The 17494-nt window shown below is 38.7% G+C and overlaps 1 protein-coding gene across 1 annotated transcript in view; it reads left to right on the top strand.

Moving 5' to 3' along the window:
• The first annotated feature begins 265 nt into the window (after positions 1-265).
• Positions 266-17494, top strand: part of btbd16 (BTB (POZ) domain containing 16) — a 121479-nt gene continuing 104250 nt past the window's right edge. Inside the window, exons 1-5 of the mRNA XM_073026777.1 lie at positions 266-750; positions 9851-9923; positions 11499-11649; positions 16309-16453; positions 16757-16830. Of these exons, the coding sequence (XP_072882878.1) occupies positions 548-750; positions 9851-9923; positions 11499-11649; positions 16309-16453; positions 16757-16830 (646 nt within the window). The 5' untranslated portion in view covers positions 266-547. The remainder of the gene's footprint in view (positions 751-9850; positions 9924-11498; positions 11650-16308; positions 16454-16756; positions 16831-17494) is intronic.

The raw sequence follows: 17494 nt of genomic DNA, 5'->3' as shown, positions 1-17494 counted from the left end.
TTTCCAGCATCTTGTGCTGATGATTTGAGGCAGGGGTGTCAAACTCATTTTAGGTCACGGGCCAGATTGAGCGAAATGTAGCTTCATGCGGGCTGGATCAGTCGGACGCGTGCGAACGCAGCTTTCGTTGCCTCCGTTTTTTCAGCCTGCTCTCATGTGTCTCAGTCTCTGCTATAACTACAAAGTGTTTCACTTTACAAATTCCGTTTCTTATGAAGAAGACTGCCGAATAAACACTAAAAACCTTGAAAACCTGGTACCTGAATAAACTCAGCATTAGCCATATCATACGCCATAGGCGCTTCGATTACTGGGGCCAGCTTTAATGGTAATTAGATATTATATCGCGGGCCAAAGATAATTCCACCGCGGGCCTTGAGTTTGACATATTTGATTTGAGGTAAGGTCTGACGCAAAGCTTGATTTTCAAAGTAGGCCGCGTCTCCAGTTACCATGGGAACCAGGAGCTGGCGTTGCCTGGTGACGGGCCTTGTGCTTTCAGGCGGAGAGGTAACGTGGACTCGGTTGCTGAGCATTTGCTTTTCCGATGAGCGAGGACGTCCAGCGACAGAGCGGTCAGTGGACCACGACGATGGAAACGGAAGGGAGATTAAAAGCCTGCGACCGCCCCACAGGCACCGACACGGGAACGGGAAATCTGACGGGCCCTGGGCGAGGGTCGAAAGCAGCGCAGCTGACGTACAATCCCAGGCCGCCGAAATTGCGCAGAAATAAGTCTGGGTGCTCGGTGTAAGTGAGCGTTTCTGTCGCGGCGGGGCTGGAGTCTGCTCCATTACAGCAGTAGCCTCAGGTCATTCTCACACTAAAATCAAGTGCGGGGCCATCCACAAGAACGTATATGGGGCAAAATTATATTGTTATTTGACAACTTTGGAGAAAAAATCTTGCATTTTAAATTAATGGAACTCATTTTGAAAAACTGCATATACTGAAAGTTTTTGTGGTTTGAAATGATTACTCAAGAGTTTATTAATAATTGAGAATGATTGGAGTTTTGTTATTAATGAAACTCAGAAATAGAGAATATTGGTAGATTTAGAAGTATATTTCATGAAAGGCTATAAAATGTAATGAAAATGTTCATAAGCAAGAGAGGATCTGCAGATGCTGGAAATCCAAACAACACACACCAGAAGCTGGAGAAACAGCAGATCAAGCAGAAGCAATGGAAAAGCGTACAGTCGATGTTTCGGGCGGAGACCCCTGGGCAGGACCTTCCATTTCGATTCCAGTTAATATTAAATACTTCTTACGCAGAAACCCTTCAGGGCTGAGGATTTCTTGATACTTGATTCCACTTAAATTCTCTGGGATTTTCCTATGATTGTGGGCCTTGCAGATGAAATGCAGCTGGTGTTGGTGTTTGCATGAACAGGTGTATTGACTAGGAGGTAGTGTGCTCCTCTTGGCATACGTGCGTGCTTCTGTTCTGTTCACTCTGTATCCTTGCTGATAATGACAGCGGGAGCAGAAATGCTGTGATAAGTAAATAATCGTTTTAAGACCACAAGGACCCACACCCACAGATCACCCCGCAGGTAAGCTGACAATTACCAACCAGCTGCAAAGTGTCCCCAGCATCTGAACTGCCACGAAGTCTGCCATAATTAATATTTGTGCAGATTCTTGACCTTTCTACCAGAAAGCCTGGGTTTAATGAAAGTAACTGGAAAATCTAGTTAATTAACCACAAACAGGGCATTTTTGGTTTGAAAACATCACCATACAGCAAGGGAGAAGGAAAAACAATTCTAAAGGCACCTGAAAAGTGAAGTTCATTAGAAGAATGACCAAATGAATAGCTGGTGGGTTGGAAAGATTGCTGAAGGTCCAGTAACTTGTTGATAAGCATGACATGCACAACTTCTTCAACACTGTTAAGACCATGTAAGCCCCAGTTTATCCACTGGCTCAACTGAGAGCTGAGGTGGGCTTAAAAGGACAGTGAGACACCTTGACATTGTGACATTTGCATCCCTGATTCCATCTCATAGCAAGGCAAATGGTTCTATATTCCCCTTTCCATGAGGAGGGTGCAGAGAATTGCAGCTTCTTTTGAATTGTTGAGGGAGTGGACATGTACACAACAGATGCAGTATAATCTGGATAAATGCAAGGTTTTCCACTTTGGCAGCAATAACAAGAAGGCAGATAATTACTAAATGATGATAAATTAGTGAAATTAGGAAGCGGTGTCTCAGAAAACCAGTGTCCCTTATTAAAGACCTCCAGCACCCAGGGCATGCACTTTTCTCACTGTTACCATCAGGAAGAAGATACAGAAGCCTGAAGGAACACACTCAGCGATTCAGGAACAGCTTCTTCCCCACTGCCATCCGATTCCCAAATGGACATTGAATCTTTGGACACTACCTCACTTTTTTTTTAGATATACAGTGTTTCTGTTTTTGTACATTTTTAAATAATCCATTCAATATACATAATTGATTTACTTGTTTTTTTATTATTGTTTTATTATTTTTTCTCTCTCTGCTAGATTATGTATTGCATTGAACTGCTGCTGCTAAGTTAACAAATTTCATGTCACATGCCAGTGATAATAAACCTGATTCTGAAAGTATTGACATTAGGAAAGCCATAATAGAAGCTAATAGCTTAAGACAGGGAAGTCCATTAGGTCCTGATAAAAATGGAAAATGTGTTAGTAGCTACCACATGGAGTAGTCGAATATTTTGAATACAGTTTATTGGTAGTAGATAAGCTTACAAGGGAGAAGACTTTAGGTTATGCTGATAGGATTAGGCAAGGTAAAATTTGTTGAGAGGAGATGGATATCCTGTGGATTGTTAGAAATGGTCTTTTAATGAACTTGATGTCCTATTTAATAAAATTAAATACCTGAAACACACTAACATTTATTTTAGCTGGTGTTGCCTCTGGACACAAGAACTCCATTGGCATGAAGGAAAAATAGAACTCTGGGAATCCACCTGTAAAGGAAAACAATTCCTACATGAAACTGAAAATACACAGAGAACAAACCAATTCCTAGTCATCCACAATTGTTTTCTAATGGAAGAACTGCTAGAGCTGATAATGTGAAATCATAAAGGAAACTGCTCCCCTTGCTTAGAATCTAAAGGTTGAATACGTGGAAAAACTACACACCACTAATCTATCAAACAGATGTTTGATTTTTCTCTGATTGTGATGACAGGACAACAGCATGCTTGCTCTTCAATTTAAATTCTTTTTGGAACTTGTTTGAACTGCTTTAGAACTTCTCTGGTGTGTATTGAAATTTGGTCTGACCACTTTAGAGAAATACAAAAATTTTATAAACTTGTCAAAATGATTAATTACAAATATGGCATCTCTAAAAGCAAAATAAAATCCCAGGTGATTATTTACTTTCCTTTCCCTTGTGTTATATATTTGTCCATGGGAATGACAATGTGGAATGCATGAGGTTTTGTATCTGAGGTCTGAATTTTTAAGGTCTGCTGAAACTAAATGGAGATGTCAGAATTCCAGTGTAACTGAACCTTGATTTATAAGAAGGTAACGGCCCAAAATGTCGACTGTTTACTCTTTTCCATAGATACTGCCTGGCCTGCTGAGTTCCTCCAGCATTTTGTTTGTTACATTGAATGGAAGTTGACGTGGATTCATTCCAATATACAATATAACACATTACAAAATATAACAAGAATGAATCAACTACATATACTTTATCACGGAACCCTCCCAAATTATATACTAGCAAACCAAAAATTTGTCTTAATACAGAAACTGAGCAGTTCAGGCAGCATCTGTACAAAGGTGTAATGTTCACTCTGTTTTTGTTGTCATGAATGCTGAACTACTACATATTTCCAGCATTTCCTGTTTCTAAAGTTCCAGTATCTGCAGTGTTTTGATTTACTAAATGTATACTGTTCTTTTGAGAATTTTATTAACTTTTAGGATGCAGATTATATGCTTTTTTAAAAACAGATAATAGCAAAATATTAGGTTGTTTTATTTAAAAAAACTCTAACTTTCTTTCATATGAATGGATAATTGTATATATGTGCATTTTCATTGTACTTAATATGTTTATTTTCTGTAGAGTAGATTTTCCGATTATGCTTTCTTGTGTCTCATTAATTTTTAATCCAATATTTGCTGAATCAGTGGTCACTTTGTATTGATAATAAAAGTTTTCTGAGATAACATCACAGTTGTATTTCTCTTGGTAAAAAGCATAGTGAATTCTAAATGACATTTTTGAAATCTCAGCAGTACATTAAAAAGGAATAACGTATCAAGGCTCTTCTGTGGTGGTTGTGTAATAAGGAGTGATAAAGAGAAATAGACCTTGCGCAAGGATAAATTTAAACATAGGGGATAATTAGTTCAAAGTGATCATTTCCAGTTCTTCTATTAAAATCCCTGTTTCCTTTTAATAATGTCCTGATGTTTGAAATTGCTGTGTTTCAGTGCTTTTGCCTATGGAATCTGATACAAAGTGATGCAGGGTTATAGAAATTTCTCTTCAATATAAGGTGAACTGTCAAAAAATGAAAACCTGATGGATCATCCTACCATTTCCACTAGAAGCATGAATTTGTTGTGTGAGAAGTTTACACAAATAACCATCAGAAACACAGACAAATTAATATTGAGAGGAGGGATGTGAGATTCTAAATATTCCAACTATTTGGAATATAATGCTAATATCTATCGACATTAGAATAATGGGTGCTAACCTCGATGAAAACCCCTGACAAATATCCAGGGATTCCTCTGAGGCAAACCTTTTCATTTCTGTGCTTGTTGGCATTAGGCATCTGTTCAGCAGATCTCTCATGTCCAACAGCTGAGATATAACAAACATTGCTGAACAATTAATTTCATTAAAAGGACAGTGGATAATGCATCAGGAAGTAAATTTACACCTAATTAATTTTTTTAAGTCCAAAACTTTGTTTTGGAGGCATAGATTTAGTGGATAGCCAGTACTCGTTTCCCAGGGCATGAATAGCAATCACCAGAGGGCATATGTACAAAGTTAAGGGAGGGAAGTTTAGTGGAGACATGAGGGGTAAGTTTTTTTACACAGAGGGTTGTGGGTGCCTGGAATGACTTGCCAGGAATGGTGGTGGAGGATAAAACAGGGGTATTTAAGAGCCTCTTGGACAGACACATGGATGAAAAAAAAATAGAGGGTTATGGGGTAGTGTGGGTTTAGTATTTTTTTAAGGAATATATGGGTCGGCACAACATCGAGGGTCAGAGGGCCTGTACTGTGCTGTAGTATTCTAGTGTCTAGTGTCTTAAAACTTTTACTGTCTAAGACTTTTTTAAAACTCCTACCCCATTTTAAACTTAAAATTATATATACAATCCCATTTATTTTAAAGTATTTGTGAGAGTATTAAATTACACCTACATAGAATTAAATTGTTGGGTCCAGGAAGTTTGCTAAGGAGTAGTTAACATCACTATGAATCAGACTGCAGAGGCGGAGAATTGAACAGCTTGCAGATGTTTGTTGAATCACTTGCATCACTTAAGGATTTTCATATTAAATTGCCTGTACTTTAATGATAACAGTGAACACCTATTGTTTTGCTGTCTAGTAAAATCCCAGACTATCTGCAAGTCACAGACTTAACATATGGAAAGAAAGAAATAAAATTAATTTGGTTGAGTTCCTCTGTAGTTTAGGCTGATGCTTGGGGTGATGTGAAGCAGAATATTTAAAGGTGGGAAGTTGTAATTGTTAAACTATTGGTTTACATCTGCAATTTATAATATAACTGTGAATATAGGAATGTACAATGGGAATTTTTTTGAAAATGTGATATTAGAAAGTACACAAATAAATTCTCAGGTATAGTAAGGATTTGTGGAGAAATAAATCAGCAAAATAATGTAAATTAATTGCTGATGTTAATTAGTTATATCCAAGTTTAATCATTGTTCTCATCTGCTAACTTATATTTTTGCTCAATACCTCTACAGCAGGGATTCCCAGCCTATTTCATGCTACAGATCAATGTCATTAAGCAGGTTGGGAACCTCTGCTCTATAGTCATCATGTGTGAGAAAATTCAAATTAGTGAATGCTAGCATAGTAAAGGGTTGGCACAAAGTGATTAGGATATTGAACATCTCTTCAGGAGTGTTATGAGGAAATAATTTGATGGCAGAAAACAGATCTAAGGAGGTGGTAAAATAAACTTCCTAGCCGGAAGGTTTATAAATGCTGCATGTTGGAGGTTAAAGTAGAGTTAAAGGGGGATGGGAACAGTTCCTGGAGAGATTGTGGAGGCAGATGTTGATAAGACCTCAGATAAAGTTAGGAATCAAAAAGTTGAGCATGGTGCAACTAGTATCCTGAGCTGCGTATATTTTAATGCAAGAAGTATCGTAGGAAAGGCGGGTGATAGTGCTGAAGAAGTGGCATCTGGTTTACAAACAGAGGCAGTATGTAGCGAGGTAGGGCAAAATTGCAGTCAACAGGATAAGTTGCAACATAAAAGGCAGACAAAACTTGAAAAAGATGAATACAGGATTGAAGGTGTTATATTTGTGCGCAGTATACAGAATAGAGTAGATGAACTTGTAGCTCAGTTACATAATGGCATGCATGATGTTGTAGGCATCACTGAAGCATGGCTGAAAGAAGATTATAGCTAGGAGTTGAATGTCCAAGGATACTTATATCGAAAGGAAAGACAGGAAGGCAGAGGGTGTGGTGTTGTCCTGTTTATTAAAAAAAATGAAATCAAATCATTAGAGGTGACTTAGGTTGGAAAGTGCTGCATCATTATGGATAGAGCTAAGGAACTGCAAGGGTAAAATACCCTGATGCGAGTTGTACAGTATACAGACCCCCCAAACAGTAGTAAGGATGTGGTCTACAAATTACAACAGGAGATAGAAAATGCATGGCAAAAGGGCATTGTCACAATAGTCATGGATTTCAATATGCAGGTAGATTGGGAAAGTCAGGTTGGTGCTAGATTTCAAGGGGGGAGTTTCTAAAATGCCGACAAGATGCAGCTCGTGGTTGAGCCCACTCGGGGATTAGTTATTCTCAATTGAGTGTTGAGCAATGAAGCAGAATTGATTAGAGAGCTTAAGGTAAAAGAACCCTTAGGGGAAAATGATCATGATATAATCAAATTTCCCCAGAAATGTAAAAGGTGAATCTAAAATCAGATGTATCAATATTACAGTTGAGTAAAGGGAATTACAGAGGAATATGAGAGGAGTTGGCCAGAATTGATTGGAGAAGAACACTGGCATGGATGACGACAGAGCAGCAAAGGCTGGAATTTCTGGAAGCAATTCAGAATGCACAGGATATATACATCCGAAAGAAGAAGAAGTATTCTAAAAGAAAGATGACACAACCGTGTCTAACGAGAAGTCAAAGCCAACATAAAAGCCAAAGAGAGAGCAATATAATAGAGCAAAAATTAGTGAGAAGTTAGAGGATTGAGAAGTTTTTTTTAAATCAACAGAAGGCCACGAAAAAGAGTCATTAAGAAAGTAAAGATGGAATAGGAATGTAAGCTAGCCAACAATAATAAAGAGGATACCAAAAGTTTCTCCAGATACATAAAGTGTAAAAGAGAGGTGATGGTGGATATCGGACCACTGGAAAATGATGCTGGAGATAGGTAGTAATGGGGAAATAAGGAAATGGCAGACAAGTTAAATAATTATTTTGCATCAGTCTTTACTGTGGAAGACACAAGCAGTATGGTGGAAGTTCCAGGTGTCAGGGGTTATGAATTGTGTAAAGTTACCATTACTGGAGTGGAAGGTCTGAAGATAAATAAGTGACCTGGACCAGATGATGTACACCCCAGAGTTCTGAAAGATGTGGCTGAAGAGATTGTGGAGGTGTTGGTAATGATCATTCAAGAATCACTAGATTCTAGTGATTCTAGACACTAGTTAGTCTGACCACAGTGGTTGGGAGACGTTGGAGCTGATTATTAAAGATGAGATCTCAGGGAACTTGGAGGTATGTGATAAATAGGCCATAATACACGGTTCCTCAAAGAAAAATCTTGTCTGACAAATCTGTTGCAATACATTGAAGAAATAACAAACAGGATTGACAGAGGAGAATCGGTTGATGTTGTGTACTTTGAATTTCAGAAGACCTTTGACAAGGTCCCACACATGAGGTTGCTTAACAAGCTACAAAGCCTGTGGTATTACAGGAAAGATTCTAGCATGAATAAAGCAGTGGCTGATTCACAGGAGGCAAAGAGTGGGAATAAAGGGAGCCTTTTCTGGTTGGCTGCTGGTAACTAGTGGTGTTCCACAGGGGAATGTGTTGGGACTAATACTTTTTATGTTATAGATCAATGATTTGGATGATGGAATTAATGGCTTTGTTGCAAAGTTTGCAGACTAAATGATGATAGGTGGAGGGTCAAGTAGTTTTGAGGAAGTAGAGAGGCTATAGAAGGACTTAGACAGATTAGGAGAATGGGAAAAGAAGTGGCAGGTGGAATACAGTGTCGGGAAGTGTTGGTTGTGCACTTTGGTAGAATAAATGAAACAGTAAGCTATTTACTGAATGGCAAAATACAAGAAACTGAGGTGCAAAGGGACTTGGGAGTCCTTGTGCAGGATTTTCTAAAGGTTAATTTGCAGGTGGAGTCTGGTGAGGAGGGCAAATGTGATGTTAGTATTCATTTCAAGAGGACTAGAAGATAAAAGTAAAGATGTAATGTTGAAATGTTGTAAAGCTCTGGTGAGGCCTCATTTGGAGTATTGTTAGTAGTTTTGGGGTCCTTATCTTAGAAAGGATGTGCTGAAACTGGAGAGGGTCGAAGGGAGGTTCACAAAAGCAATTCCAGGATTGAGTGGCTTGTCATGTGAAGAGTGTTTGATAGCTCAAGGTCTGTATTCACTAGAATTCAAAGAATAAGGGGTGACCTAATTGAAACCAATTGAATGGTGAAAGGCCTTGATATAGTGAATGTTTCCTATGGTGGGAGCGTCTTAGACCAGAGGACACAGCCTCAGAATAGAGGAGCATCCTTTTAGAACAGAGATGAGGAGAAATTTATTTAGCCAGAGAGTGGTGTATCTGTGGAATTCTTTACCACAGGCAACTATGGAGGCCAAGTCTTTATGTATATTTGAGCAGAGATTAGTAGATTCTTGATTGGTCAGGGCATGAGGGGATATAGGGAGAAGGCAGGATATTGGAGCTGGAAGGAAAGTTGAATCAGCCATGATGAACTGGCGGATCAGAGTCAATGGGCCAAATGGCCTAATTCTGCTCCTATATCTTATAGTCTTATGTTCTAATCCAACATTGAGAGCATTTATGACTTATTAAGAATTCAAAGTTCTTACAGGCCTGTAAAAAGGGTCCGTTGGATCACTGGGGACCCAAGTCGCCCCATACACTAAATCTATTCCAGCTGCTACCATCCAGGAAGTGGTACCACAGCATAAAAGCCAGGACCAACAGGCTCCGGGACAGTTTCTTCCACCAGGCCATCAGACTGATGAACTCACGCTGATTTGAGTGTACTCTATATTAGATTGACTGTTCTATTTATTATAAATTATTATAAATTACTATGATTGCAAATAGCATATTTAGATGGAGACATAACAAAGATTTTTACTCCTCGGGTATGTGAAGGATATAAGAAATAGTCAATTCAATTCAAGTGAGGTTAGGGTATTATTTCCTTGTCTGTTACTTGATCTAACACCCTGATTAGAACTGCTAGTTACTTCTGGAGTAATATATTCGTACAGGATCCTACGTTGGTTAATTTATGCAAAAACAGACTTCTGTGAAGATATTTCTTTCCTCTGTTCTTGTTTTTGCAGAGCATTATTGAACTCCTCTTATTTATCACCATCAGATTTTCTATCACAAGTTCCATACCAAACTCTGACAGAGGTACGTGAACTTATATTAAAACTGCAGAAAATCTTTGTCTACCATGAATACAATTATGTTTATTTCACTTAAAGAACGATATGTGTAAACTATAAACAGTGTAAAATCAGAAAGTAAGAGCTTCTGCGGATATAAAAAGGAAGAGAGGCACTAAATAAAAATATTACTTTTGAGAATTGAACTGCATTACTCATGGTAAAAAGAGAAATAGCAGACTTTATTTATTTGTTTGTTTATTTATTGAGATACAATGCTGCCCAGCAATCCCCAATTTCACCCTAGCCTAGGGGCAGCACAATGGCATAGTGGTTAGTGCAAAACTTTACAGTATAGGTGACTCAGGTTCAATGCCAGCAGCTGCCTGTAAGGAGTTTGTATGTTCTCTCTGTGACTGCGTGGGATTCCTGCGGGTGCTCAGGTTTCCTCCCACAATGCAAAGATGTACCAGTGGTAGTTTAATTGGTTATTGTAAATTGTCCCGTGATTAGGCTAGGATTAAATTGGGGTTGCTGGGCTGTGTGGTTCGAAAGGCTGGAAGATTGGATTCAAAGTTGAAGACACTAAAATATTTCAGTATCTGATAAATGGGGACTATAATGATGTAACAGTAATTGTGGCAGCATCACACCTGCAGTGAACCAGGTTTAACTTGATCTTTTGGACTCTCTGTTAAATTTGTACATTCTGCCTTGACTGTGTGGAGTTTGAATGCGTAGTCCCTGAATGCATGTGAGTGATTAGAAGCGGCACAGGTAATTGTGCCAGTTTCCTGGCACGCAAGAACTGAAATTCAGTAGTTCCATCTGGTCCCAGCAAAATCTCTCAGGAAAACCTGTGTTATTTTGTTTTTCTTCTGAGTCATTACATAAGAGATTATTTTTCTAATTTCTGGCTGAAGAATTGACTAACAGTATCATTTGGCTGTTTTTCTTCATACCTTTCCTGCAATAGTGATGCATTTTTGGAACTATTAGCAAATCCATTATCCAACCATTTGGAAATCCCAGCTATTTGCCATCTGGCTCGCCAATTGATGCTTGTTATGTATTAAAATTAAAATTAAAATTTGTTGGGTCATTAACAGGAAAAACAAAGATCATGAAATAATGCCCTAGTATGTCAGCTAAATATTTTACTGTACAAGCAATTAAGAGTAGCAAATGTCATACAATAGATTTAATTAACTCCTTTCCTTTAAAATTGGGGATCTTGTTATTATACTGTCTCTTTTGTCCTTATACCTAGAGGCACTAGTAGCAAATAGAACATCCACATCACCATCCCAATTAGTTCAGAACTGACTGCAGATCAAGGCAGAGATTATTCTGGCCCATATGTTACTGTGTTCCTCTTGCCGTTGCTTTTGTCTTTTGCCTGTTTGTATATCCAATTTCCTTTGCGATATATTGTGAGTACTAACAGAAGTAGTTGGAATATTTTTTTTAAATTAAAAAAAACTCCAGGTTTAGCTTCTTTCCGAATCTAATTTCATTGGTAGCAGAATCATTAATAGCAGAATAATTATTTTACAGTTCTGTGTGTAACACATAAATTTTTTTTGACTCCTGAACTTAGGCTTCACCAACTGATAAGCTACGCATACAAGCTGGCATCACTAACCGTTTTCGGGCAAAAGGGCCTTTGCATTCTGATTTGCTAGGAAAAGCACAGGCTACAAAAGCAGTTAAAGTCTGCTTCAACGAGTCATTACAAAGAATATTAACAGGTAGCACAACATGAATGTATAGGCTTCACATAACAGATTTCTGAAAGATTTTTATATGTTTGCAAGAACAAGAAAGTCTGCAGATGCTGGAAATCCAAAGCAACACACTTAAAATGCTGGAGGCACTCAGCAGGTCAGGCAGCATCTATGGAAAAGGATAAACAGTCAACATTTCGGGCTGAGACCCTTCTTCAGTCCTGAAATGCCAAAATGTTGACTATTTATTCTTTTTCATAGATGATACATGACCTGCTGAGTTCCTTCAACGTTTTGTGTGTGTTGCTTTATATATTTGCAGTTTTTTTAAAATACTGATAAACATTCTAATTATTAAAGTGTAGCATGTTGTTTGTGTTGATTCTTTGAAAAAGCTGGCCAATTGCTTCCATTCAAAAGCTCTTGTGATATTGTCTCTTTAAATATAGACATACTTTGAAGTTAATTAAGTCTCATTATAGAATTGCAGAGATTTGAAAGGAACTGGTTACATCATACTCTGAACATAATGTATTTATTTTGTTTGGTTATTTTAGAGTTGGTGTAAAACTATGACTCAAAATCTTAAAATTTCTTCTCCATGATAGACACTACTTCCAAAAAATACATTAACATTTAAAACAGTATTTAAATGATTTGTTGAAACAAGTACATTACTAAATTCATAACGAGTCTCCTGAACCACCAACATCCTTTGTTAAGTCAGCAAACAATGAACATGAAAGCCTTGGTAAATAATTGTGGAATAAATAATTGATGCGTATTCAGCTTCTAAGGATGTACAGTAAGGGGAGCGTATTTTCATGGTGAAATGTTCATAAATTAAATTAGTCGATGTAATGAATTGAATAAACATTTATGAACTGTCATGTCTTATACATGAAAATGAAAGAAAATTTTAGGTAATAAGAATTGAACGGGCACACAGTTCCAATCCAGCTAATTGCCACCCAATAGAGAGACATCATCATTATCATTAAGTGCCGTGTTGTATGATGTGGGCAATTATGGTCTATCTGTGCCCATGATTGTTCTTGGCAAATTTTTCTTCAGAAGTGGTTTGCCATTGCCTTCTTCTGGGCAGTGTCTTTACTGGACAGGTGACACCAGCCATTATCAATACTCTTCAGAGACTGTCTGTCTGGCGTCAGTGGTTGCATAACCAGGACTTGTGATGTGCACCAGCAGCTCATACAGCCATCTGCCACCTGCTCTCATGGCTTCATGTGACCCTGATCGGGGGCCTAAACAACCACTACACCTTGCCCAAGGGTGACCTGCAGGCTAGCAGAGGGAAGGAGCATCTTACACCTCCTTTGATGGAGACGTGTCTCCACCCTCCCACCTGAAATAGAGGGGCAAGAGGCTGCAAATGCTGGAATTTGGAAACAACAAGCAAGACGTTAGGGGATCTCAACAGGTCAGGCATCAGCTGTGGAGCAACGTGAACAGTTGATATTTTGGGTTGTAACCCTTCAACTGGACTGAAAGATAGAGGAGAGTAGCCAGTGTAAGGAGATGAAATGAAGAAGTAGAGCAAGAGCTGGCAACTGATAGATTAATTCAGGTGAGCTGTTGCCTGACACACTGAGCTCCTCCAGCTTTTTGTTTGTTAATTGCCGTTGTATCTGCTCTGAATCGAGCAAAGTGATGGAGGTTCAATGCAGTGCTGGGAATTGCCAACTACTTCCCAATAATCTGCTCATTCACGTCTGCTTTGTGCTTTACTGAGAACATGCACTTCCATCATTGTTTTAGATCAAACATGGACCGGGGAACAAAATTCCAGAATTAAGATGTAAGTGATTGTCCTTCGTGTCGAGGCAAAAAGCATCAAAAGAATCCAATTGTGTTGAAGTTCAGTCATCCCCACCCGAACATAAATGACAGGATTCTTCAAGCCAGTAATCAGGGCTTCACTAATGGTCATATCTGGAGATATTCACTGATGAATGCATAATGTTTGATTCAAATGTGCAAATGCTGAGCAAATGCAATCCCATTTCAGCATCTCTACTCCCCTGAATGAGTGCAGATGCAATCACATTTAACCTCAAAAATCTTCCAAGACAATGCTTGACTGACATCCCTTCAATATCTCAAAATGTTTCTTTTGCCCACCCTATTCGAACAAGGCTAGAATGTTTATCACCAACAAAAAGCACTGCAGTTACTCATCGAGGCGAATCTCAAAGCACCTCTCAAACCCATAGCCTCTACCAACCAGGACAAGGACAGGACTGCAGGTGCATTGAAACGCCATACCTGCAGGCATTTTCTCTCCCAGCTGCACACCACATTGACTTGGAAGTAAATCACCACTCCATTATTGTCAGTGTGTCAAAATCTTGAAACTTAGTACCGAACAACATTATAGAAGTACAGTACCATGTAAAATTCTTGGGCACTTATATATAGCTATGGTGCCTCAGACTTTTGTGTGGTACAGGTCTCTATTGTGTACTGAGAATGAGAAGGGGGCAGGAAGGTGGGAATCATGGTTGGAAAAGGAGGAAGGGAGAGGGGAGGGTGCGGGAAGCATTCTGTGATGATTATTCAGCCAACTGTTTGGAACCAAATGATGTCTCAGAGCTGGATGTGTCTGCACACATTCCACACCATCCCTGGCTCTCCTTCTATGCCACCTGTCCCACACCCCTCCTGGTGTTCTACCCTCACCATTCCCAACATCCTTCGCTCCCACCAGATTTACAGACTTGCTCTCCACTCCACATTGACAAGTACGGTGCTGTGCAAAAGTCTCAGGCACCCGAGTTATATATAGTGCCTCTAAAAAGTATTCACCCTCCCCCCATTGTAAGATTTCATGTTTTATTGGTCTAGAACATTGAATCGCAGTGGATTTAATTTGGCTTTTTTGACACTGAACAACAGAAAAAGACTGTTCCGTGTCAAAGTGAAAACAGATTTCTACAAAGTAATCTAAATTAACTTACAAATAAAACACAAAATAATTGATTGCATAAGTATTCACCCCCTTTATTATGACACATCAAATTGACACTGGTAGCATCAATTGGTTTTAGAAGTCACATAATTAGTTATATGGAGATCACTATATACAATCAAGGTGTTTCAATTGATTATAGTAAAAATACACCTGTATCTGGATGGTCCAACTGCTGGTGAGTCAGTATCCTGGCAAAAACTACACCATGAAGACAAAAGGATAGTCCAAATAACTCTGAAAAGGTTATTGAAAAACACAAGACAGGAGATGGATACCAGAAAATTTCCAAGTCGTTGAATATACCTTGGAGAACAGTTAAGTCAATCATAAAGAAATGGAAAGAATATGACACAGCTGTAATTTTGCCTAGAGCAGGCCGTCCTCAAAAACTGGGTGACCATGCAAGAAGGAGACTAGTGAGGAAGGCCACTAAGATACATATGACAACTCTGGAGGAGCTACAGGTGTCAGTGGCTAAAATGGGAGAGACTGCACATACAATTATTACCCGGGTACTTCACCAGTTGGAGCTTTATGGGAGAGTGGTAAAGGGAAAGCCACTGTTGAAAAAAACTCACATGAAATCTTGGCTAGAGTTTGCAAGAAGGCATGTGGGAGACTCTGAAGTCAACTGGAAGAAGGTTCTATTAACTGATGAAACCAAAATTGAGCTTTCTGGCCATCAGACTAATAATGCACTTCATCAAAAATACCCCATTCCTACTGTCAAGCATGTTGCTGGCTGCATCATGCTGAGAGGATGCTTCACTGCTACAGGCTCTGGAAGACTTGTGAAGGTAGAGGGTAAAATGAGTAGAGCAAAATACAGGGAAATCCTGGAGGAAAACTTGATGCAGTCTGCAAGAGAACTTGGGAGAAGATTTGTTTTCCAGCAAGATAATGACTCTAAGAATAAAGCCAAAGCTACAAAGGAATGGCTTAAGAACAACAAAGTTAATGTCCTGGATTGGCCAAGTTAGGGTCCAGACCTCAATTCCATTGAGAATTTGTGGCTGGACTTAAAAAGGATGGTCCACTCATAATCCTCATGCAATCTGACAGAACTTGAGCAGTTTTGTAAAGAAGAATAGGGAAAAATTGCAGTGTCCTGAAGTGTAAAGCTGATAGAGACCTATCCACACAGACGCAAGGCTGTAATTATTGCCAAAGGTGCATCTACTAAATACTGACTCGAAAGGGGTGAGTAATTGTGCAATCAATTATTTTGTGTTTAATAATTGTAATAATTTTAGACCAATTTGTCAAAATCTGTTTTCACTTTGACATGAAAGAGTCTTTTTTTTCTGTTGATCAGTGTTAAAAAAAAGCCAAATTAAATCCACTGTGATTCAAGATTGTAAAACAATAAAACATGAAAACTTCCTAGGAGGTGTGAATACTTTTTATAGGCACTGTGTATATATATCTCAGACTTTTGCACAGTACTGTACTTCTCCACTGGGCCGAAGCAGATCAAGAAAGTAGCCCACCACCACTAAATGGGAGTTGATGTTGGGTAATAAATGTTGGCTTAAAGTGTTCTATGACCATATCAAGAAATTAATACACTGCAACCTGTTCTCTGAAGAAATATGATGAGTCATGAAAATATATCAGCACATATACTGATTGTCACAATTGTAGAATGTACCCCATTGTTTGTAACTGATTAAATTTTTTTCTGTGTTTAGCTGATTGTCCTGTGACCCATTGGTCTGCAGAAAATGATCTATGTGCATCTCCAACTCAAGATGCTAGCTGTATGCCCCATCTGCCAAAGTGTTATTCTGTTTCAAAAGCTAAAGGTTCAATTAAACCAGTCTATCATAAAAAGAGGTAATAATCCCGTAGAGTTTATCATCTTGGTTTCCAACAGTTCGTTCCCATATTCCTTTTCCCTCAATGTAGGAAAATAAGACATTTCTATAAGAGTTGTAAACATCCTGAACATTGCTACAGTATTCCTCTTTTAAAATCTCTTCACCCTCTTTGCCTATCTGATGTTGGCGTTATCTTAATAAGAGCGCTATAGTACTCATACTGTATATCAATAGCTGCTTTAGCATTACACAATTTTTGGCCTTTAAATTAAAGAATTTTCAAGATTCCTAAATGACTTTGTTTCTTAATTAACTGTAGCTTACCTGAAGTTATTAAACCCAATGAAATTTCCTGTTGCTATTCAAGAAGGCTGAGAGATGGCTTGACTCCAGGTTTGTATTTTTTTTAATCCAGTAGTAAAAACCACTACTATTTTGGATGTTAGAATGGAAAGGTAGATGACAAGACCAATATTTAAGGCCCTTTCCTAATTACCTTGAAGTTGGTTGTAAGCTAGCTTCTCAAACACTACGGCTTCATTGGCCAGTTCATAGGGCAGTTAAAAGTCAATCACATTGCCATATCATGTATGTTAACCCTTTCAATCTTGGAATCATTCTCACGAACCTCCTCTGGACCCTCTCCAATGCCTCCACACCTTTTTTTAGATAAGGGGCCTAAAATTGCTAACAATATTCCAAGTGTGATCTGACCAATGCCTTCTAAAGCCTTAGCATTACATCCTTGCTTTTGTGTTCTAGTACTCTCAAAATGAATGCTAACATTACATTTTCTTTCCATACCACCAAACTGCAAATTAACCTTTAGGGAATCCTGCCCAAGGTCTCTTTGCATCTCTATTTTTATTAAATTTTCTCCCTGCTTAGAGAATGTTGTTGTTGTTGAGTGCCATCGAGTCTTCGTTGGCTCATGGCGACCCTATGGATAGTGTAGTTGTCCATGGATTTTCATGGCAAGATACAGAAGTAAATTTCCAAGCTTTTCCTCCGCACAGGTACTACTTCTGCTGTCCAGGTTGGGACCTAGTCAGGTTCA

This window comes from Hemitrygon akajei, chromosome 23, assembly GCF_048418815.1.
Source record: "Hemitrygon akajei chromosome 23, sHemAka1.3, whole genome shotgun sequence".
Taxonomy (NCBI): domain Eukaryota; kingdom Metazoa; phylum Chordata; class Chondrichthyes; order Myliobatiformes; family Dasyatidae; genus Hemitrygon; species Hemitrygon akajei.
Note: the sequence above shows the minus strand (reverse complement) of the source record. Positions and strands in the feature narration are given on the sequence as shown.